Source organism: Meleagris gallopavo, chromosome 14, assembly GCF_905368555.1.
Source record: "Meleagris gallopavo chromosome 14, MGAL_WU_HG_1.1, whole genome shotgun sequence".
In the NCBI taxonomy this organism is placed as follows: domain Eukaryota; kingdom Metazoa; phylum Chordata; class Aves; order Galliformes; family Phasianidae; genus Meleagris; species Meleagris gallopavo.
The window spans coordinates 9,750,013-9,773,426 of record NC_139417.1 but is presented as its reverse complement, the minus strand read 5'-3'; the positions used below and the strand labels follow the sequence as shown (position 1 = coordinate 9,773,426).

The 23,414-nt window shown below is 52.2% G+C and overlaps 1 protein-coding gene across 1 annotated transcript in view; it reads right to left on the bottom strand.

The window, feature by feature from the left end:
* The window catches only part of PLXNA1 (plexin A1), an 88,332-nt gene that overhangs the window by 37,910 nt on the left and 27,008 nt on the right, over positions 1-23,414 (bottom strand). Inside the window, 7 exon segments of the mRNA XM_019620119.3 lie at positions 3,125-3,325; positions 8,740-8,854; positions 16,038-16,137; positions 16,755-16,908; positions 18,934-19,057; positions 20,037-20,137; positions 22,285-22,425. Coding sequence (XP_019475664.2) covers positions 3,125-3,325; positions 8,740-8,854; positions 16,038-16,137; positions 16,755-16,908; positions 18,934-19,057; positions 20,037-20,137; positions 22,285-22,425 — 936 coding nt within the window.

Here is a 23,414-nt window from a genome sequence, read left to right as displayed (position 1 = left end):
CGTTTCCCTCTCCATGGCTGCTTAATTAGAGATACACACGCTGAAGGTGCACGGTGCTCGAGCAGGGCATGTGTGAATGATTTATGTTCCTCTATAAATACACCCTAGGCTTGGTAAAATACTGTCAGCCACACAACAGCACAACTTGACGGCAACGCTTGCCCTCTGATTCTGGATCTCCTTTTGTTCTTTTCACATCCATCTTCCCTCCCCCCCCCACTGCACACCTGGATTCGGCCTGCCCGGAATTCAGCAAGAAGAACCAGAGACATTGGGAATAAAGCAACGTCTAACAACACCTAGAAAGCATCAATCTGCCAGGTCTCGCCTGCCTTGCTCACATCCACCCCACGGGGCCGTGCAGTGCCGGGTACCACAAACACGTTCCTCCCACTGGTGATGGGGGGCAGGATGCTTCGCAGGGCTGTATCACAGGGACAGGAGAAATCACTGTGTGCAGCCCACGCAGTGCTGAGGCAAAGGTCCCGACCCCCATCTGCACACAGGGGTGACAGCAGGGTGACAGAGGGGGCCGCAGCTGACACGTGGGCAACACATGCCTGGGGGATCGCGAGGAAGGAGCCGAAAGGGAGACCCAGAGTTGACACAGCTGCTCACGGCCACGTGGGGCTTTTGTTAAAGGCTAAGGGAAATAATTGAGGCGTGAGGCTTAATTTAAAGTGCTGAGACAACAAACTCATATGCTTGTGGAAAGGAGATGAGGGTTCTTCCTATTTTTATATTTAAAGGGAACAAGCAGCTCTTGGGCTATTTTCTTGGGAAAGAATGGGCAGAGGTGGACGCTGCTTGGAATGTGAAATTCAGCAGCACAAAGCAAGGGACACAGGTGACCATCTACTCATCCTCCACTGCAAGGAAGTAAATCTGAGAGTCCGCCTCCAGAATCATAGAATCATTACAGTTGGTAAAGACCTCTAAGACCATTCAGTCCAACCATCCGCCTATAACCAATATTGCCCACTAAGCCACATCCATATATCACCCAATTAACAAAAAAAACTACCGCACTGGGAAAGAATTTATTGTCTTAAGTCACATTTTTCTTTTTTTGCTTCTTTACAATGCCTGCAGAAAACCCTCAGGGTTGCCTTCCTTTTGAAGAGGAGAAGGGATTGCAGTAAGGAGGCACAAAAGGGGTTTCTCTGCTCACTTTTTGACCTGGGATGTATGGGGAACACCGAGCCTGCTCTCCCTAGAGCCTGCTGCAGATCTATTGGGTGTCTCACATGATGTTTATAGTCAGCACTCAAACCTTAATGAATGGGCTGTTGAATATTTAACAAAGATGTCCTTTCTTCAAAGTGCCAAAAAGTCATTGGAGTTTGACAAGCACTAAAACTAAACAAAAGACAAAGACTTTTAAGTGGACTTGACTTATTATCCTTCCCATTCATCTGCAATTCAGGAAAACATCCCTAATTCAGCAAAGTAATTAACCTCTTGTTTAGATCCCATTGAACTCGAGGAAACAAAGTCCTCTGAAAGCCTTCCTGAATGGAGGGCATCAATTCCCCCCCTCCACGCTGGGAGGATTTCACCACTCCTCCAGTTCTCCAATCCCCAATGCCCTCTGCACCAGGAAAGATCCAAATCCAACCCAAGGAATGGATCCAAGGGACATGAGCCCGCAGAGCCCCCCAGTCTGGTGGCAACAGAGCCCCGGGTCAGCGCTGGGTGACTGCATGCAGAGTGACGTGCCATCAGCGAGCCAGATGGACTGCAAAAAAGACAGGGAGGAGACGAGCTTCACAGAAGTGTGAATTTGAATCACGCACACCATAAAGCAGCCTGGCTAAATGCCCTCACACGTTAAAGCAGGCAAGCAGACCCTGAAAGGAAGAAAGACAGCTTCTTTCAAGCCAGAACTTTTTTCCTCCTTCTGTGAAGCTGCCCTGCGCCTGCAAACAAAGCCTCCTGCCTCACACTCCAGTGCTGCAGAGCCCATCTCAAGCCCATGCAGCCTGCGATGCTGCCGGCTTGTTTTCCAGCCATTTCCTTCTAATTTGGGGCAATTTTGGGGTCAAACATCCAGCCCAGGGAGAAGCCCACCTGAGCCTCGCAGTCACCAGCACTGAGCTGTACCCAATCTCTGACGACAGCTGAAATGGTGTCTGGAGAAAGCTCTGCGTGGCAAAGGATCATCATCAACCCAGACCCACTGGTATCATTTTCACCTGCAGCTCAGGACAGTGAGCATTTCTGCTCCTATCAAACTGCGTGAGGCACAGCAGGAGCTCTGGCAGCACAGCAGCCCCAGCGTTACTGCACAGGGTAAGCAGCAGTGGGCTCAGGATGCTCCTCGTGCCCTAACACTGCATCCCATGGAGGCTCCTCCAATGGCTTCTAAATGTCACCGTGCCACCAAAGGATGGGGGAGCAGGGACTGGTGTTAGGTTGCAAATGAGCTTTTACAGCGCGAGCGATGGAAAACAAATTTTAAAAGGATTAAATCAGAGGGATAAGGGAGGGGTTGGCTTCATGCAGATGAAGAAAGGTCCGTGCAGAGCCCAGCAGGGCAGTCATGCAGCTGAGCAGTGCCATCTCCCCGAAGGGGACAGCTATTAATACCCTGGGTCTGTCTGCTCAGGGGCTTGATGCTCCACACGTGGGATGGCCACGCAGCAGGGGCAAGCTCACACGGCTGCAAAACCTCATCTCACTCAGGGACAGAACAAGTGGGAGGAATAAACATAGAGTGGGACATGGAGAAGGTGTTGGCTGGATTCTGAGGTCAGGGAAGCAGAGGGGAGTGGAGTGTTGCTCTGACACAATCAGGCCAGCTGGCCTTGGCCCAGGCAACTTTCCTCAGCTTTCAAAAGTGAGTTTCCTTGGAAGTGCTCCCAAATCCTAGCGAGTCTCCTGGGGCAGCAGGAGTATTGATCCCATCCGGAACAACCCCACACAGCATCCTCCCTGTGCACCTGGATGCAAGGCAGCAGAGAGCACAGGCTGGGAACTCCCCCCCCCCCCAGTCATAAAATCTCCATCAACTGCCCCAGGGAAAGCACACCTGGCCACGCAGCAGGCAAGAACAAACAGCCTGCAAGTGAAGCATGCACTGGGCAGAGAAATGTTGCGTGATCTCACAGCACAGAGCACTCACCGAGGTGTTCTGACACTGGATGCTGGTGCTGTTGAAGCGCAGAGCTGTGACACGTGTGGTGCTGCCAGGGATGTGGAAGATGCACTCATAATTGCGCTGGCCAGACTGTGGCTGCGGCAGATTCTTGGCGGTCAGGGTGATGGGCTTCACCACACCCACTGGGATGTAGATCTGGGTGGAGGGCAGGATCTGTGGGCAGTCCTGCAAGGAGAGCAAGGGCAGTAATGAAGCAGGGCAGGGCGCTGCAAGGAAACCAGGCCTGGCCACCCTGAGCACACCCAACCCATCATCATCTCATGGATGCTCTGAGCAAAGCCCTGAAAACCAGAAGTGAACCTCAGGGCAGGGGAACCGAGTTTTCCATGTTACAGGTTAATCCTGACTGTTGGGAGGCAGGGAGGGGACCAGCTATAGAACCTGGGACTGAGACAGCAACATATCAGCTCTATGTTTGGGCACAACAACTCCAACAAGGTGGGCTCTTCTGCTGTCATCGAGGTCAGTAGGCTTCAGAGTTAATGTTCACTGGGCTGTGCCCTGTCAGGTCGCACTCTCCAACTTCACATGGCCTCCAATCCCCTTTGTCCATGAACAGACAGAAAAGCCTTTTACCCCTTTTATCCCTCTGCAACATGACTCTGTGGTGCCATACTGAATTCTGCTATTTCTGTGGCCAAATCAGGGTAGCCCGATGGCAGGGTGCCTGAAACCAGCGGCTCCAGAGGGGCACCAATGAGACCAAGCTGGGAGGAAGGCTCCTCCTGACAGCCCCCCGCACCCTGGGGATCCTCCATGCAGCTTTTAATAGCCGCTGGCGCCCAGCTGCTCCGGGGGAGCTGTGTGCACAGAGCACAGGAGAGCAGGAGGGAGCAAAAATAAATGAGCTCAGGCAGTGAAACAGCTCGGCATCCCCGACGGATGCCACTTGGGCAATAACAGCCTGATGCAATCCCACGCCGGCTTTGCAGAGCCTGCCGGGGGTCTCGACTCCTGGCAGCGTTGGCCCAAAATAACAGCGAGGGGGAATTCCGTGTGTTGAAATGACTCGTTTAAAACCAGAAACTGCTGCTGCAGGGCAGCTCCAGCCCCAGCCGTTGGCACCGTACTGGGCCAGACCCCGTACAGCCCCAGGCTTTATCCCACAGGCTGCGATCAGCCTGACTTCGAAATGCTGTGGAGAGGTTTTAAAAATTGTTTCATTTAGCAAATATTAACAGAAAACTCCAACTTATCTCGCTTTTCCAATTTCCCACTCTTTTCAAGCCTGTATTCCCCAAAAGCACAGTTTTTAAGGGAAGAACCTATCTGCTCCCAAAACATGCAGTAACAGAGGAAAGCAGGGCCAGGCTGGGAATCCTCAGCACAGTGACTGTTGCTCTCAGTGCTGCCACTTCTTCATTTTACCATCATCACTGATGCTCTCAGCCCAGCCACGGTGGCAAACAGTTTATCCACCCAACTGGGCTCACTATGGATGCTTACAAGAACGTAGGCTCCCTGCAAACCCAAGGGGTGTAGCAGGCACAGGCATTCCTCTCCCCATGTACACACAAACATGGGGCCGATTTGCTGACTCGTGGTTTGAGCTGGAGCCAAGTCCCCCTACGACATCACATGCTCTGCATCTGCCGCCAGAACTGTCTCATCCAGCAAAAATTTCAGCTGGCTCCCAAACAGGAAGCACCTGGTGCTGGTGGGTGCTGGGGCAGCACTGCCTGGCCCCTGGGGTGGCAGGAGGGGTGGGGGCACTTGGACAACTCACTTCCCCTACAAGTCATCCAAACAGCTGACGGAACTCTGCCTGTCACTTAAGGCCCTTGGAAAAGCTTTGTTCAGTCCCCATGGCTTGCTTTCCTGCAGAAAACAGACTCTCTGCTCAAAGGATGTACAAACTTATGGGATGAAGAGCAAAGCAAGATGTCCTCTCCCACCCTTCCCAAACACTGCACAACTCAGTTTCTCCCATTAAAGCTGTTTTACTAGCAGGATGAGAACATCACAAAGATGCCTAAGTTTGCTTGGAGAGCTAAGAGGTACAGTCATGCTACAAACTGCTACTGCAGTTTGGGCTTCTCTGGCAACTCCCAGCTCCAGCTGCACAGCTGTATCACCAGATATGGGGACGAAGGAAGGATGGGGCTGGCTTCAACCTGCCCAAGTCCCTGGTGACAACAGCTGGGGCAGCTATAGGGCAGACATGCTCTACCTGCCTTGGGTGCCACCTTCCCTAGTCACCTAAGGGCTGAATGAGTTATTCACCAACATCTCTTCTGCTCCAGCTGCCACAGCACTCAGAGGGCCAGACTTCTTCCCAGCCAAGTCAAAGCATCATTTCCTTGGAGGCTTTTAGGTTCTCCAAGAAGTCTTCCAGATCTCAGCCATTTCCATCAGTCAAGGGAATGAGGAACAAGCACAAGTAGAACGTGCTTAGACTCGCAAACACACTTGGTGCCCGCATGCTGCAAGGCTTTCACCCTACACGGTAGCTGTGCATTGGCAGACACCAGGGAATGTCTCAGAAAACATTGTTTTGGGAAAGGAGAATTCCTTTTCCATTTCTGCTCACACCCACAGCCACCACTGCGCTCTGCAAGTGGGGACAAGTGGAGAGCAGCCAGTGCTGCATTATCCTCCCTCCCTTCCCACTGCTTCACCCCCGGGAGAAAGCCACAGAGAATGAGGATCTCCGGGAATGCGAAGTAATCAAAGGCTCCAGAGCTGAGGGCTCAAAGCCACAGCAGCCAGCAGGCAGGGACATCCCTCCTGCTGCTGCCATTCCCAGGCACATGGACGTGCACAGTGGCTCCTACCCACACCCAGCTCCTCCCTGCCGTGTCCCACAACAGAACCCAGGCACCCCACGCTTTCAGTGTAACATCTCAAGGCAATGCACTGGGTTGCTGTTTGCCTTTTCCTGCACAACACCCAGAAGGAAATAATGACACCACTGTAGTTCAGACGCCAGTGGGAAGCGGCAGATGCTCAGTTAAGCCCTGGTGTGGGCAGACTTCCGCGCCTCTTCTGACCAGTACCTACCACACTCCTGCCAAATGAACTGCAGACAGACCAGAACTTACCTAAAAAAACTGAGAGTCACACATCCTCCCGCAGAGAGCATTGGGCTGAACAGCTGCCCTTAATTTGTCCAGCATTGCCACGATCTGGCACCAGGTCACCCCTACCCAGGGAAAAGGGCAGATTTCTGATCCCAGCACCAACACACAGCCCACAGCTGCGGCCAATCTGAGGGTGCTCTGCCAGGAACTGCTGAGGCCACACCAAAGTGTAGAGCCAGGCTTTCCAAACCTCAGTGCAGGCTCTGCTCCAGACCCCAGGGTGACCAAGAGGTCTGCGGGGGCACAGCCTGCCTACGTTCGGAAGTGGCACAACTGCTGTCCCCTGGGAAAGGTGCACACGTCCCAAAGACAACATGATGGGGATATTACTGGTTTGCCTGGAAGGGGATGGGGGAAGAGTCCCAGCAGCTGCCCACCAGCACACACACTAGAGCTGCTGGGAACAGCCAGCGCTGAGCATCCTGTTTGCAGAAGCACAGAGCTGGCTGGGAAGGCGACCTCAAGGACAGGCTGAACCCTCGCCAGATTTCTTCAGGGCACAAGCTGGGAGATAACAGCTTTTTCTAATCTTCTCACATTACATAATTCCCCTTTGTGTGGGTCGCTGAGCTGGGCTGGTTCTGGCCTACGCATGATGCATTCTGTGTGGCACACGCTTGAGCATCAACAAGCAAGATGCAGCCTCCTTGTGCTCGAATCATAGCAGGAGAGAAGGTGCCAAAACATGGAATTTGGTCATTTGTGATGGAAGGGGCAGCAGAAAGCCATCACTGCTCTCTCATCTTGGGAATTCCAAGGGGACAAGCATGCAAAGCACTGTTGGTGGGGCCACAGCACATCCCATGCAACGACACCCTGGTTGGGTGACGAGCAGCATCTCGTTTCCTGTTGCTGTGCTGAAATAGCAAGTGCCAACCCCACCTACCCACATGCGAGAGCGATGCTTGGGCTTTTCCAGCTCTCCAGATGCACTTGGCTGCGAGCAGGCTTTGCTCAGCTCCATGCTCACAGTAATGATGCTGAGATCCAGCACAACCCCATATAGATGTGCCAACAAACTCTGGGTGGCCATCCACACCCTTCAGTCCTGAACACCACAGAGGTGCACAACTTGGAGACCCCAAGTAGAGACCCAAGCACATCTGCCTGCAGGCTACAAACCCCAAATGTCCCCTGAAGATCCAGCAGCTCCTCATGGAGAAGCAGTACAACCAGGAGCCCTGGCTTTCCACAGTGAACAGGGAAGAATCATATTACAAAAGAATGGCTTAGATTGGAAGGGAGCTTTAAGATCATCTCATTCCAATCCCTCTACTGTGAGCTGGCTGCCCGGGGCCCCATCTAACCTGGCCTTGAACATCTTCAGGAGTGGAGCACCCACAGTTCTGGGCAGTGCCTCATTTCCCTGAGTATAGAATTTCTTCCTAACATCTGCCATAAAACTCCTCTCATTTAGTTTATAGCCATTCTTTCTTGTCATATCACTATCAGACCATGAAACAAGGTGGTTCCCCTCCTGCCTATAAGATTTCTTCAACTGCTGGAAGGAGGACGTGTAAAGGTGCTGCTTCATCCATCCTGTTCCCAGAATAAGAGTCATCGTGCTGCAGGGGCTCTGGCTAAATAATGGCCCAACTCTCACTGGAGGGCTCAAGCTCCTCAAGTGATGGAAGAGGGAGGCAGGAAAAAGGGGAAAAATTGATTGTTCCCTGCTGGGAGTTCGCTCTGCACCAGTGAGGAGCTTGGAGCAGCCAGGAAGGCAGGAGGGAGACACACAAAGCAAGAGGGAAGTGAGTAATAGGGTTGAGGGCACCACGGCCACAGACAGCTCCATCTAACGCTACGCATGCCCCAAGCCCAGCACTGAGGCACTGGGACAGAGTGAGGATGACAACCCTGAACCAAAGGGGACCCAAGAGCCTGAGTGTGGAGGGAGACCTCACAAGGCACAAATTACAAGAGACAGATCACCACAGCTACCTTCCAGGCACAGGATTCTCCTCCCCAGACCTCTTCCTTCACAGCTCAAACTGTGATGCGGGGCAGGGTGCAGAATCACAGCTCTCCTGCAGATGCTCTGTGAGTGATGGATTTCCCCAGCTGGTGGCACGGATCCCACAGGATAAGGCCCCACAAAACATGCTTCTTAGCAAAGTATTAAAGATGAAGAACGTGTGAGGTGCAGCGAAATGGTTTGTTTTATGGCTTTAAGCCTTCCTCTCTCTGAAAACAAGTTGTTCTGCAGTGACAGTTCAAGCTTGCTCCCTTCAAAAACATCAAAGGAAATGCTTAAGCGTCTCTGCCTTTGTTTCTGCCTTGGTTCAGCCTACAGTGCTTTCTGACTTAACCCGGATTCCCGAGCAGCCCCTGCACCGGCACTGCTCAGCTCACAGCCCTTCCCCCACATTCCCTCCTTGCTTCCCAGACAAGCCCAACACTCCAGACACAGCTTGCACACGGTTTCAAAGGCTTTTCATCTGCTAAACCCTTCCCTGCAGGCCAGGGAGAGCAGAGCAGAGCTGGCTCACACTGCCTTACCTCGGAGAGCTTGACGCGTCCCTCCAGGAAGGAGCAGTCGGCGGCGTTGTGGGTGCAGATGTGGCGGTACTTGCACCAGTGGCAGGGGAAGGAGCCGTTCACACAGGACAGGCAGCTGCAGAGAAAGCAGAGCAGGCAGCATTAGGTAAATACAGCAAAGGGCATCTGCATCTGCCTGGGGGCTAAGCAGCAGCAATAAGCCTCTTTCCCCCCCCCCATTTTATAGAATCATAGAACAGCTTTGGTTGGAAGTGACTTCAAAGACCGTGTAGTTCCACCCCCTTGCCACGGGCAGGGCTTCCGACCACTTGATCGGGCACCAGCTCAGGCTACCTCCAACCTGGTCTCAAACACCTCCAGGGATGGGGTACCCACAACCACTCTGGACAGCTGTGTCAGTGCCTGAATGCACACTGCACACCATGCAGGGCCACGGCTCCCTGCCCGGGGGTTTCACACCCCATTGCATGTACAGCGATAGCTTCCTAAATCCACACGCACACGCTAAGGAAATATTTAATTAAGCTGCTTGCAAAGGGGGCTGGAAGTCATTTCCATGTTTCGCTCACATTTTCACTTCCAAATGAACAGCCCTTTTAGCTTTACCCACAAATATGCTAATTGAGATGCTCCTTATGCAAATATATGCGATTTTTATTTCAGCTGCAGAGATTCGACTTAAAAGCACAGCCGTGGCCTCCCAGCTCTGGCTGCTTTGATGGATGGGGGTGCACAGGGTGGGACCATAAATAAAGCACAGGGATTGCTCCTGCCCTCATGCCCCATGGTTGGTGGGCAAGGAAATGCAGGAGTGAAGGCAGTGAGGCAGGGAACGCAGGGGTTAACCCTGGTGGAAGCACAGCAGGCAGGGAGGGGCCAGTCAGAAGAGGAGGAGGTACAGGCAGCAGGGGGGTTTCTAGCCACAGGGTCTGTTCTGTGTGAGGCACCCCACAGATACTGGGTAAAAAGCCTGGCCCAGCCCTGTTCTGCCAGGGCAAGGGCACATCACGTGCCACCCAAGGTTCTCCTTCGCCATTTGACCTTAGTGCATACCACCCGGTGCCCTGCCCCTCTCACTTGTTAATGGACATGGATGCTCCTACAGCCATGGCATCCTGTGAGGACACACCATGCAGGACCTCCTCTTCCAAGCTCACTCCTGATACCCAGCTCTGCCTTTGCCCACATCCTTGCAGACAATTCTCACACCCTACCTCAGCTTGCCATTCACCTTATGAAGGACATCAAGAGCCACTATCAGTAAGTTCACCTCATACACCTCACCACACAGCATCTTTGCTGTATGTACAGCCTGCACCAGAGCACAACCCATCAGCCAAAGCTTCCGCAAAGCACCTGGTACCAGGGGCATGGCTAAACCCCAGCTCCAGCCCACCCTGGTCCAGTGGCAGATGTCCATACCCACTGCTTGGTGGCTGGAACTGGATGGTCTTTAAGGTCCCTTCCACCCCAAACCATTCACTCTTCGATTCTGTTCTACTCCACGTCATCCTGGGCACCTCGCTATGATTCCCAGCTCTCTGCTAACCCTAACCCAGCAGTCCTACAAGGACGGAGCTGAGCAGCAACTGAAGCCCAAGACCGCTTCTAAACAGGGTGAGCAGCTAGCTGGGATGAGGCTGGAGTGTGCTGCTGTGGGACAGGCACGGCTCCATGCTCATGGCTGCCCAAGGTCGCGCTGCACGGAGGGGCCCGGGTTGCATCCCCAGCGCGTCCATTTGTCACTGCTGTCTGTTTCCCACACAGGAGCAGGTTGCTTGGCAGCACGATGCCATCTGTGCTGTCTCTCTCCTTCCCACGGTCAGGCACTTTTCCCTCATCACTTTTTGCCTAAGAGGCTTTCATCACTCCTGATAATTAGAGGGAGTTTCTCCTGCATGTGAAGCCCCCCTTCCTCGAAGCAAGGCAGAGCGCTGATGCTGAGGATGCAGCACAGACACCGAGCCTCAGCTCACTCCTCAGTGCTCCTCTGAGCTCATGCAGGGGCCAGGCAGAACTGAAGGCAGAGAGAAGGGCAGGAAAGTGGGTCATGGCCTCGGCTGTGCTGACGCCCTCGTGCAGCCTCTCCAGGAATTCCAGATAACTCTCTGCAGATTCCTCATCCCAGGACAAGCCTGGGCTTGCTGCCTGCTTGCAAAAGTCCTTCCCCACAAAGAGCAGCAGAGGGACAGCACTTCTTTGGACATCAAGTTTCTGTCCTTCCCTTTGTGCCAACCTAAGGGCACAGGCGCAAACGTGACCCAACAAAGGTGATCCAAAGCAGAGGATGGTGCCATCCTACACCCAGATCTGTGACTGCCTCGAAGCTCAGAGGTGGTAAAACACAAATATACACTTCCTTAACTGCTTGCAGCCATCTGGCCCTGCCTTTGAGAAGCATCTGTAAGCATCTGGAAATGCAGCTCTGGGTTGCAGAGCAGAAGCTGTGTAGCAGGCAGCTCCCAGCCGGCCCACAGGAGGAGCTGGGGCTGCTCAGCACAATCAGACCATTGCTGGAGCTCTTATGGCACCCTCAGGATGTTCAGCAACTCAGAGGTCACAGCTGCAGCAGTGCATGGCCACGAGGTCGGTGTCATCAGCATAAGCACATAAAATGCAAGCACAGCACAAGCACCAGTTCCCAGTCTGCCTGGCTCTCCTCTTGGTATCACAGCCCCTGGTTTCCAGAAAGGAAATCCAGACAACAAACATGGATGCAGAAGGAACAAATACCTCTTGGTTGTCCCTGGAAACAGCTAATTTCTGCAAGCAGAGGGCTGGGCAAGGAGTGTGCCTGTGGCCCCAGCTCCACATCCCAAGGAATTCCCCTCTCTGTGAGCATCGCAGAGGGATTTTCCCCTCACCCGTAGAGCCCAACATCACATCTTTATCTTTAAAGGGAAGTAATTTCCCAGGGAATGCTTTGAAGTGGAAGAGTAATGCTTAGAAAGATGACCTCAGCATCTGCACACAGCTCTCTGGACACAGGCAGATTCATCAGACTTTCAAAGCACCCAAAGGTCTTCAAACATGTTTGCCTGATCAGTGCCCCATAGGAGGCTCCCAAGGGAACACACCCATGAGGTGAGTCTATGAGAGCAACCCATGGCATCTGGGCCCAGCTCTGCTTCATGCCCTTAGCAAACAGACCCTTGCTAACAAAGTCAGGAGCTCCCAACCCTGCCCAGCCAACACCCCTGAACTACACATAGGATCACAGAATCATTTGAGTTGGAAGGACCTTTAAAGGTCATACAGTGAAACTCCCCTCCCAGCATCCTTGCCTTTCTACAGGCTGCAGCAAGATCCAGGCACAAGGCTCATCCTCTCCACTCTCACTGGGAAGTGATTTGTTTTCACCACAAACAAACCCTGATCATTTTTCAATCACAGCAAGCTCTGCCTACCTACTCACCCTTCTAATCCTGCAAAGCTGGAAGCAAGGCTCTGCTGCAAGATGTCTTTGCAAAGCGGTGCAAATTTACTGGAGCAGCTCTAGTGCAGCTGTGCCTTCCAGCCCAGGGCAGCTTCACAGCACATGGATCCCCTACACACCCTTTTCCATGTTCCTACCCTATTCACAGTCACAACAGACCCTGCTAAAGAGTCTGTCCCCTTCTTTCTTACAGCCCCCATATAGATATTGAAAGGCCATCCTCAGGTCTCCCCAGAGCCTTCTCTCCTCCAGGCTGCACAGCCCCAGTTCTCTCAGCCTGTCCTTGCAGGGAGGTGTTCCATTCCATGGAGCATTTTTGTGGCCCTCCCCTAGATGCACTCCAGCAGGTCCATGTCTATCCTGTACTGAGGATTCCACACCTGGATGCAGCACTCCAGGTGAGGTCTCACAGCACAGAGCAGAGGGACAGGATCACTTCCCTGACCTTCTGGCCACCCTGCTTTGGAATGCAGCCCAGAATACAGTTGGCTTTCTGGGCTGTGAGGGCACAGTGCTGGCTCATGACCAGCTGTCACCCGCCAGTACCCCTAGGCCCTTTTTGGCAGGGCTGTATTCCTTCCTTACATCCTGCAGTTTGTTCTGACAGCAGCAGTAGCCACAACCCAGGTGCAACACCTTGCACTTGGCTTTGTTGAACCTCATGAGGTTCCCCGGTCCCATTGCTCAGCCTAACTCTCTCTGAATGGCATCCCACTCCTTTGGCACATCAACCACAACACAGCAAACTTGCTGAGGGTGCACTCAATCCTTTACTATCATTGACACTCGTCCCAGTACTGACTCCTGAGGGATACCATTTGTCACAGATCTGCATGCAGACATTGACCACCACTCTCTGAGTACAAGCATACCACCAGTTCCTCATCCACTGAGCAGTCCAGCCATCAAATCCAATTTGGAGAGAAGACTGTTATGGTGGACCGTGTTACAAAAGCCTTACTGAAGTATGGATAGATGACATCGGTGGCTCTTCCCTTGTCCACTGGTACAGTTACACCATCACAGAAGGCCACCAGGTTGGTCAGGCAGGATCTGCCCTAGGAGAAGCCATGCTGGTTATCCCATAACACCTCCTCCTCTTCCACGTGCCTTAGCATAGCTTCCAGAAGGATCTGCTGTAGGATCTTCCCCGGCACAGAGGTGAGGCTGGCAGGCTGGTAGTTCCCTGGGTTGTTTCTACCCTTCTGACAAATGGGTACAACACTGCCTTTTTTCCAGGCACCAGGGGCATCATCTTACTGTTGTGACTGCCACACTTGATGATATTTGAGAAATCACACTTCCTTGCTAAAGAAGCTGGTGACAAAGTTTTCAAGGGATGCCAGCATCCACCTTAAAGCGTCCTGCAATCAGGCACAGAACCTGCATGCCCTCTGAAAAGCACAAATCCCTAGAAGGTATATTGATCGGGCATGCCAATCAGCTATCCTGAGAATCTTAGTCTGTACCTAGCACTTTAGACAAGGCAAATCAGAGCAAGAAGGGGCAACCAACAAAAGCCTGCAGGACTGCAACGTTAGGGAAGGAGCTTGGAACAAACACTCGGGGCTTTCTGCTCAGTTCCTTTTTCCAAAGTGAAACAAAAAGTAAACCAAGCTTGCACAAGGGCAAAGTGCACTGAGTGCAGCCCATGTCTACTGCTGTCGTTGGCTGGTCTGAGGGATGGGACCAGTGTGGGCGCCGCTGCAGGGTGCTGGGGGCAGTCCCCACACAGCAGGTGACACAAAGGGCTGTCCCTGGAAGGCAGCTCAGGGCCTCTACCAGTCCAAACGCTTTATCTGTAGCTGAGAAATGATTCAACACTCAGGCCTCTGGCTCCTAACCCAACCAAAGCCACCCAAATAAAAAGAAAAAAAAAGAAAAAAAAAGAAAACGTAATGCACGGCAATCAGAGAACTCCGCAGAAAAAAAAACATTAGCCTCATGGAAAAGCATATTGTTCCCAATGCAGAATATATCAAGCTGACTTATAGATTTTCCTCCACAAAATATGAAACCTGGATCCGAAAGGCTATTAACTCCAGAGAGATCCATTAAAGACGTCTGTCTGCAAATGGTATTTAAAAGTATTGCATCACCCTGGATATTGTCATGTTCTTTGGTTATGATCTGACTGCGGGTCACACAGTTAAAATTGCCTCCAAACCCTAAAATTCTTGATGTAAAAAAAATAATAATAATGTTCACCAGCCTAGAACACGGACTATTCTATCAGCTCCAACCGAAGCCCATAAATATTAATGCATCCATAATTAGCCTTTTTAAATAATGCACCCAAAATTAAACATCAACGCAGTAATAAATCAGTCAGGGCTCTTTGTTGTAGGTTTGTTGGGGAAGGGGGGGTTCTTTTGCTGCTATGTAAGGCACATAAAATGAAATGCCAATTCCCTCACCAGCTCTTCCCACTGGACCAAAATGTTGTGGCCCCAATTGGACCAATCTGATCCTCTTCCTACTGAAAAGTCTTGTTGCTTTCGTTTAGAAAAATAAAAGTCACATCTGCTTTTTGATTTGCAAAATAATGACATGCAGCCATCCTGAGCCAAAGCTGAGCTAATGTTATTGAAACCACAAGACGTGAAGGGAGACAAAGCTCATCTCGTGAGTCAAGGTGAGGGAGAAAGTCAAGTCTGCAGGCTCACTGCCACAGCACTCCCCAAGCACAGCCCATCTCCCTGCACCCAGGGCTGTGATGCAGGAGGTTTGAAGGGCCCGCTGCTCCTTGGCCCTGGCTGTTTTGCTCTCTGCCTCCACACCCTGAGCTTTTCAGCAGCATGCTGCTCCTCAGCAGGAGCACAAGCAGAGGTCCTTTGGGCTCTCTGACTCACTCCCTTTGGAGCAGCCGGCACAGCGGGGTGCCTGCAGCTCACCTGCTTTTTCCTGATCAAAAAGCAAAACGCAGCCTGCTTGCTGAGCACGCTTTGAATGAGCCATCAGCAGCAGAACCCCCTAAGCCAGGCTAGATCCTTCACAAAAAAAGCTGCCCCAAAGAGATCACTCCACATTTGCTTATCTGTAATTACAGATCAGTCGGAGCACCGCCATCCGTGGGAGGCTTCTGGCAGCAGAATGAAATCGCTCGCATTCTCCAGCTCCAAATTCTCTGCCCAAACACACCCCAGCATCTTCCCCGACGCTCTCCCTGCAGTTCGAGCACAGTGTCCTCAGCACCTCATCAGCAGCTGCATGGTAGACTTGTACACTGTGCTTAGACAGCACATCAATAATCCCCACCTCCTCTATTTTATCACATGCATATCTCAAACTGCCTAAAGACCCACGCTTAGAGTAGATTTCAAGGCAGCCTGACAAGAAAGCAAATTCACAATTACTTCCACTGAGGAAATTCTTGGGTAACTGCCCCACGACATGCAGCATGTTCCATTCAGTGTTGCTGTAACTTTCCAGCCCTCCCTCCAGCAAGCCTGGGAAGCAGGTACTGTCACAGGAAAACACAGGCTCTCCTTTTGCCTAGCCAACTCACTCCTATTAACTGTTTCCAGGAATAACAAGATGCTTGGCATTTTCAGTCACATGGACTGCTCCAGTCTGCAATGCAGTAAATTTGCTTTTTCTTCCAAAGCTTTTTCCAACTGAAAGCCCTGTTCTTAAGTGAGGTTCTGCCCTGGTGCTGCATGTTCCCACACATCCAAACCAACTGTGAGCTCTCTGGTCACTGCCCCAGTTTACAAAAAGAGGGTTCTCGCTGCCAATACTGCTGTGCTCAACCTTTCTTCTTGCAACATCAGCACCCACAAATGGAGATCTCTCTGATCAAGTCCCATACTGCCCAGCCCATCTGCTCCCAGCGCACACTCACGAAGCCCAGGCCACTTACGATTGATGGACGCTGCAGTTATAGAAAACAAAATCCACAGAGGCAAATTTCTTCCCGGTCTCCTTAGATTTCAGGTAGAGTTTCACCACCCGTTTATCTCCTGAGAGAGAACAAGGCAGAGAAAGGCATCAGAAACGACACAGTGAAATGAACACCGGGGCATGTGTTCAGCCCTCAGCTTGTGATGGGTTGGAAGGATCTGGGCAACAATATCCACTCTTGTTAACTAACAAAATCCCCAATCCAGAAATAAAAGGAGAGTGCCCATCCATAGCCACCCAGCCACTAAGTGGGCCAGCAGGGCCCAGGAGTAGCATCAAGCCCCTTTAGCTAACTACAGCATGGGGACAGATGCCTGCCCTGGGGTACGAGAGTGGCACTGGAGGAGAGTTTAACATTTCCATGGTCAGCAGGGCCCAAGAGTCCATAGACACCTACAGAAATGGTCCACAGGTTTGGAATGAGGCTGGCATGCCCAGGCTTTGCAGGACTGCTGCACTGAACATTAATGTGTCAGCATGTAGCTGCACCCATGGCTTGGAATAGAACAGGGACATCAAAGGCAAGCACCACTCCTGGAGAAGCAGCAATGTCCTTTTACTCCAGCACCCAAGAACCCATTTCCACCCCTGCTTGGGGCTGGGGATCACTGTCACAGGACTGTTCTCCTCAGCGTCTGCCTATGGGGCAAAGCCAAGACAAGGGACACAAGCTCACCACGGCCCCTGGTGATGGGAATGACGTCCCTGGCAGAGGGAGAGCTGCAGTAGATCTTCCCATCTTCAATGCGGCTCTCGGACTCAGTGAAGTCTTCAAAGGAGCAGTTGACTCCCGCCGAGAGGTCGGGGACGTTCCAGGCCTGCAGGACCAGCTGGAGGACAGAACATGGAGCACGGCCTTAGGAAGCTAACAAAATGACTCCTTTGTGTCTGCTGTGTGCAAACAGCCAACAGGAAAACCAGGGGTGCAACCCCCCTCTCCCATCCACATGCATGGTCCCCATGCAGGACCCCAGCACTCAAGCCAGGAGCGCAGATGCAAATGGCTTAGAATCCTGAATGCATCACAGCCCGACATCCTCTGCCCTCTGCTGCACCACAAACCATTATGTCTCACCTCTCTGCAGAGACCAAGCCCAGTGTTTGGCTAAAGAATGCTTTACAGAAAAGCATCTATTTCTGCAGACATCAAGAGGGAAGGAATTCACCTCTTCCTCTGCAAATTCATTGCAGGGGTCAGCAGTTCTCACTTTACAAAACGCTTGCCTTATTTCTAATTTGAATTTTTCTCAGCTTCCAGCCATTAGTTCTTGTTATGCCTTTCCTTGATAGATTAAAAAGCCCTTTAGTCCCTGATATTTGCTCCTCGTAAAGGCACTTATACTCTGTAATCAAGTCACCTCTTAATCTCCTTTTTGATAAGCTAAGCAGATTGAGCTCGGGAAGTCTCTCACTGGAAGGCATTTTCTCCAGCCCCAACTCATTTACATGCTGTTTACTGAAGGTGCTCAGCCGCCTTTAAGCAGCTGTCTCCGGCCCGAGTGCTGCATCCCAGCACTGATCACAGCAGACCCCACGGTACAGGCACCAGCAGGCACAGAAATAGCCCCAGAGAGAGCAACAAATGCCTCCCAGCAACGCCCACGAAACAGCCCTTCCTGGGATCAGTGCACTGGGATCTTTTCCAGTATCACCACTTCCCAGGACATCTCTCAAAAGCCAGCCTTACTCCTCAAAGTCCAGCTCAGGACCTGGCAGTATCAAATCCACTTTCCCTGCTGAGCTAGCACAAACCCCATGGGGATCTCCTCCCCAGCACCCCATAACATGCCACCCCGTTTGTCTCAGCATCCTCTGCAGATCTCATCAGCAGCAATTCCGCATTTGTTTCCACATTACCGATGAAAAGCCAAAGCTGCACTCCAATCCCTGCAGAAGCACTTTCAAAATGTTTCCATTCAGTGACAATTCCCCTCTGACAATGACTTTTTGAGATCTGTCACGGAGCCAGTTCTTAATCCACTTAACACATGCTTTATCAATATTGTATAATGCTAATTTTTAATCAGAATGTTGTGTTGTACCGAGTCAAATGCCTTGTAGAAGTCTAGAGACATCACATCCCTGCAGTCCCTCTTCTAATTCAAGTCATAATTTCATCAAAGAACAAAATGCGGTTTGTTTGACACAAAACTACATTGACTAGCATTAATTATATTCCCATCCTTGATTCTTCATCAGTTGTATCCTACCTCATTTTTTTTCCACTAGCTTTTCTCAGCTTGATGTCAAACCAAGCAATCTTGAGCCACTTGGGTCATCCCACGTGCCCTTCCAACAAGAGCCTTTTCTGCTTGCTGGACTTTTCTCAACATCCACTTCTTTATTACAAAGCTCCATCTGCAAGCCAAGGAACTCTTAGGCCAACTCCTTCAGGACTCCTGAGTGCCAGACATCCAGACCTGGCAGCTTGCAAAAGTTTATTGCTAGTATACGCTGTTTTGCATTCTCTTTACAGTGCTAATGGCCTGGAAAATATTTCATGGAAGTACATCATCCTTTCTGTCTGCACAGACAGAGCAGTGAGCTGTGCATCTAAGTCACATCCCAAAATATCTACTACTGGCCGCTGTCAGACAGGATATTGAGCTAGATGGATCTCTGGCCTACAAATGGCAAATCTGATGTTGTTATTTATACTGTGGAGAAACATTTACTGCTCGGTTACGTCTTTTCTGAATAGTAATCAACAGTTTTATTATCTGCATCCAGCAACAGGCCGGCCCTCATCAATCCCCTACATTTTATTTGTATCAGATCTCTCTTCTCGTTTCTCCCTGTCAGTTGCACACTCGTTATTTAACTTAATCGCTGCCTTCCCAGCCCTGAGGACTTACCGGGACCTCGGACATGGTGACTGAGATGTTCCTGGGCTGCACAGTGAGCTGCACGCACTGCCGCAGCTCGGAGGCAAAACGCTGGGGCTCATCTGCCCGTTCACAGCGGTCCTTGCGTGAGCATCTGGGGGGATGAAACCACCACGGTGAGGACGAGAAGCTGAGAAATACCCAATGGGGGGATGAGGTGCCCAGCAATGGGCCTCAGGTGCCTGAGGTCAGAATAGAAGCTCCGCTTTCCCTTTGTGCCAGCACCTCTGCTACAGTGCAGCCATGCTCACATCCCTCTCCTCTTCTATTGCAGCATCCCTGTCAAACACACGCATCTCCCCAACCCCTACAGAGCAGCCTGCAATGCTCCATCACCTCCTTTACGGAGCAGACGACTCCCTCCCCGCTGCTCTCCACGCTTTCTGCAACAACATTATTTCATTATGGGAAGTGTTTTAATTAAATGCCAGGCAAAATGGAGAGAGAAAGTGAACAACGCACATGTCTTACAGTCCTGTCATAAAATCACAGAATCATTAAGGTTGGAAAAGACCTTTAAGACCATCTAGTACAACTATCAATCCATCCCCACCGTGTTCGCTGACCATGTTCCTCAGTGTCACATCTCCACAGTTCTTGAACACCTTCAGATAGTGACCCCACCACCTCCCTGGGCAGCCTGTGTCAGTGCCTCACCTCTCCTGAGAAGAAATGTTTCCTAATATCCAACCTGAACCTCACTGGGCACAACTTATCCTATCATCTTATTGCTGTTACTTGGGAGAAGAGGCCAACCCTCACCTCACCACAGCCTCCTTTCAGGCAGTTGTAGAGAGCAATGAGGTCTCCCTTGAGCCTCCTCTGCTCCAGACTGAACAATCCCAGTTCCCTCAACTGCTCCTCATAAAACTCTTCACAGCTTTCTTGCCCTTCTCTGAACACTCTTCAGCACCTCAGTGTCTTGCAGTGAAGGTCCTACAGCTGAACACAGTATTCAAGGCACAGCCTCACCAGAACTGAAACAGTAGCGGCTCCATTCCCTACAGCTGGGTGTGAGGTGCATGACAGCAGTGGAAGGTCAGCAAAACTGCAGTGCCAGCCCTGGTACTTACACATTGTGGAGGACACACCAGCCACAGTGGGGGTCCCGGGAGCCCAGGCACAGCTCGCAGCTCTCGTATTGCTCACAGCTCTCTACTGGCACCCGCGTCACCTGTGGGAAAAGGCAGTGAAGTGGTGCCCAAGGGGACAGCTGGGTCACAAGGGCTCAAAGGGCTGCGGATCCACCACCCCATGGCGCATTGGGAAATGCCTTGGACATCACATTTCTGAGTCTGGGAACTCTACAAGAACAACAACCACCATCTCCTGGCCAGCCCAGCAAGGCCAGAATGGGGAAACCTTCATCTTTGCAGAGTTTGGGGAATAGCTCAGCTCTGACACCAGTTTCCAATACCTCCCACACACCCCTGCAGCTCGTAGTCCCACTCCGAAAGGGTTACCACTCCTTTATTAATTGCTCCTCCAGATTTGATTAAAATCCCCTCGTTCTCCAAGCCCTTCGAGCTCTGTTACAACTGTTCATTTAATTACTTTCCACCAGCACTCTGATAACACCAAGCTGCAGTAGGGAAGAGAGAAGCTTTTATTAAGTAGTGGGGAGGAGAAGTGGGGGGGACAGGATGGGGGCTGGGGAAACTCCTCCCCTCCTCTGCTTCTCCAGTCTCCCCTCCTCACCAGAACCCAGAAACACAGCCTCAATCCCAGGACCTCCTGTCAAAGGGAGGGAAAGCTGTGATGCTCTGCAGTGAGGAAGACAGAGGGTGGGGAGAGCAACGGGCACAGCACTGGGAGACTTCCTCTGCGAGCTGTGGTGTGGCACTGCCCTTGTTTTGAATTTTGCAGCCCAAATCCAATTTCTGCCTCACCTGGAAAGCCTCAGGTTTCCTGCAGCAGACCAGAAACCAGAGACAGGAACTGGGAGGAGGGGGGAAAAGCTCTGCCGTCCCCATGGGGCTGTCTAGACAAATGCAAGGCCCTGCTCCAGCATCCTTCCCCCTTCCAAAGCCCCGGGCCAGTGGCCAGAAGTTATGCAGCACTCCCACCCATGCACACCTCTCCCCATCAGGCAGAGCCCAGCACAACTCCAAACTCCTGAGACATTCCTGAGATAACCCTGCCTGAGAACGCTCTGCCTGCAGCAAAGCTTCCCAAAGAGAACTTGAGGAGTAGTTGGGGCTGAGATACCAGCACAGAATTGGTTTTTGGGGAAAAAACATGCCCTTGTCCCCCTTCTCAATGGGGAGGAACACAGAGTTGCCACGCTGGGCTGGGCTCTCCCCTCCTCTGCCACCCAGGCTGGATATGGGGAGGAGACAGGGCCAGGCTACGAGGCTGTGACCACACAGGAGCCCGACAGCTCCAAGAAGTGCCACTGCTGCTCGGCACAAAGCCCTGACGCAGCGGGGACCTCACCCGTGCTGGCAGCCCTTTGATGGATTAACTTGTAGCAGCAGGCTCTCCAGCAAGCCCAGGAGCATGCAAACTCCCTCACAGCCAACTAAAACTTCTTATCGTGAGCACCAACCACGCTTTCAGGATGACAGCTGCATGCCCATGCCAGAGTTAGATTTGTACCTTTGGACGGCTCTGAACTGGGGATGGCAGCAGTAGGCACACAGGTGCACACACTGAGGTCTGGGGACACATCAGCTGTACCAGCTCCAGCCAATGGCTCCTCTTGCCCCAGCGTGCAAAAGCAGCTATTCCAGAGAGAACAGGCTGCTCAGAGCGAGGAGCTTCTGCCCACCTGCAGAGCCTGAGGGCAGGGTGGAGGTTCACAGCCCCGCAGCAGGGATGCCGGCTCTCACAGCAGCCCTTGCTCCCTGGGGCACAGGGATTTCAAGCAGCTGCTACTAACAATTAATGCCCGGGGCAGGGACCATGGGGAGGAGAGGAACAGAAGGGCCCTGTCTGGGAGACGTGCCCTGAGGTGATGTTTTTGTACAAGGGGGAGTAGGGAGGAGCTGAGTGTTCCCAGGTGGTATGACTGAGGCGGGACAGAGGTGGCTGGGCAGCTCTGGTGGCAGCTGGGGCCACAGCCTGGAGAGCATCTCATCTGCCCTTCCCAGCCATTACGATCAGTAGGCAAGTGACTTTCGGGCAGGGGGTTGTCCCCAGTGAGACATCAAAGGATGAAGAGGGAAAGTGCAGACTGGACATCAGGGCAAAGGCAACAAAGACAACAGCGCATCTGGGGGATGCCACCAGCACAGCTCGGCAGGGAACAGAGTGGGGAAGACAAGTGACGCAGCATGTGGCAATGGCGTGGCTTTGGGGGCTGCAGCCTCCACCTCTTACCTGCTTCTCAGTCATGGCGTAGAGGTGCTGGCGGTCAGGGCTCAGCACCAGGTCCCGCAGGATGGAGCTGCCTTCGTGGGCCACCACGTTCTCATACTGCAGCGCTTGATGCTTCCTGTCAGCTGGCAAGTCCACCAGGATCTGCAGGAGAGAGCAAGGAGTAAGCACAGACCCATGCACCCTTCACCTCTGCCTGGTTGGGGAAAGTGCCCCATTATTGGGATGCTGCCCCCCCATCCCTTACTGGAAGGGACAAGCTGTGGCCACTGCAGCATGGCAAAGCAGCCCAGACCCTATCATCACCTCAGCACTTCCCCAGTAGCAGCAGGACCACACACAAGCCACAGGTGAGATGTACATACCCTGCTAATACCAACCCAAGCAGACGGGCTGTGGAGAACCCTCCCCCCCAAAAAAAACCCACATCTCATCCCAAGCACTGCCTCGTGTCCCCAATCCCCCTCCCTATTTGCAACGTTCCCAATCAGGAGCTGGGAAAGCCAGATCCTGGTGTGCAGCTGATTAGCATGGAAATGTATGCGGCTCACAAACAAACCGGGGCCCGTTTAATTAGAGCGACGCCTTTGATTCACCGCCAGCCTCCTGCATGCACCAGTCCTGGATTATTTTTAGGCCATTTTACAAAACAAATGTATTTAATTAAAAAAAGAGACCCCTGAGCAGCCGGCGAGCAGCAGTGCATGGAGGGACCTCAGGACTGGCCTTACTGGGGCAGATACAGCTTGCTGGAGCCCATGGCACAACCAAAAACACCCCTTCTCTGCTTCCCTCCCCTGCTGCACACCTCTACGCCCATTTTCCCATCACTGAGGGACACTCCCTCCACAATCACCCAGAACAAGTCACCTGTCCTTCAGCATGGTTTGCCAGACCCACCCACACCATGCTCCCCCTCATCACTGTGCCACATACCACCGCACGCTGAGAACCCAAGAGATGCCCAAAGCCCATCCCAAAGCCTCCGCCCGCCCTTCTGGGGGTATCTTCATGCCCAACTTCAAAACCACATTCACCTCACTCCAACATCAGAGCTCAAACCCCCAGCACCTGTACGGGGCACACTGCACACAAAGCACCCAGCATCACCCGAGGTCCCCCCAGAGGAGGGT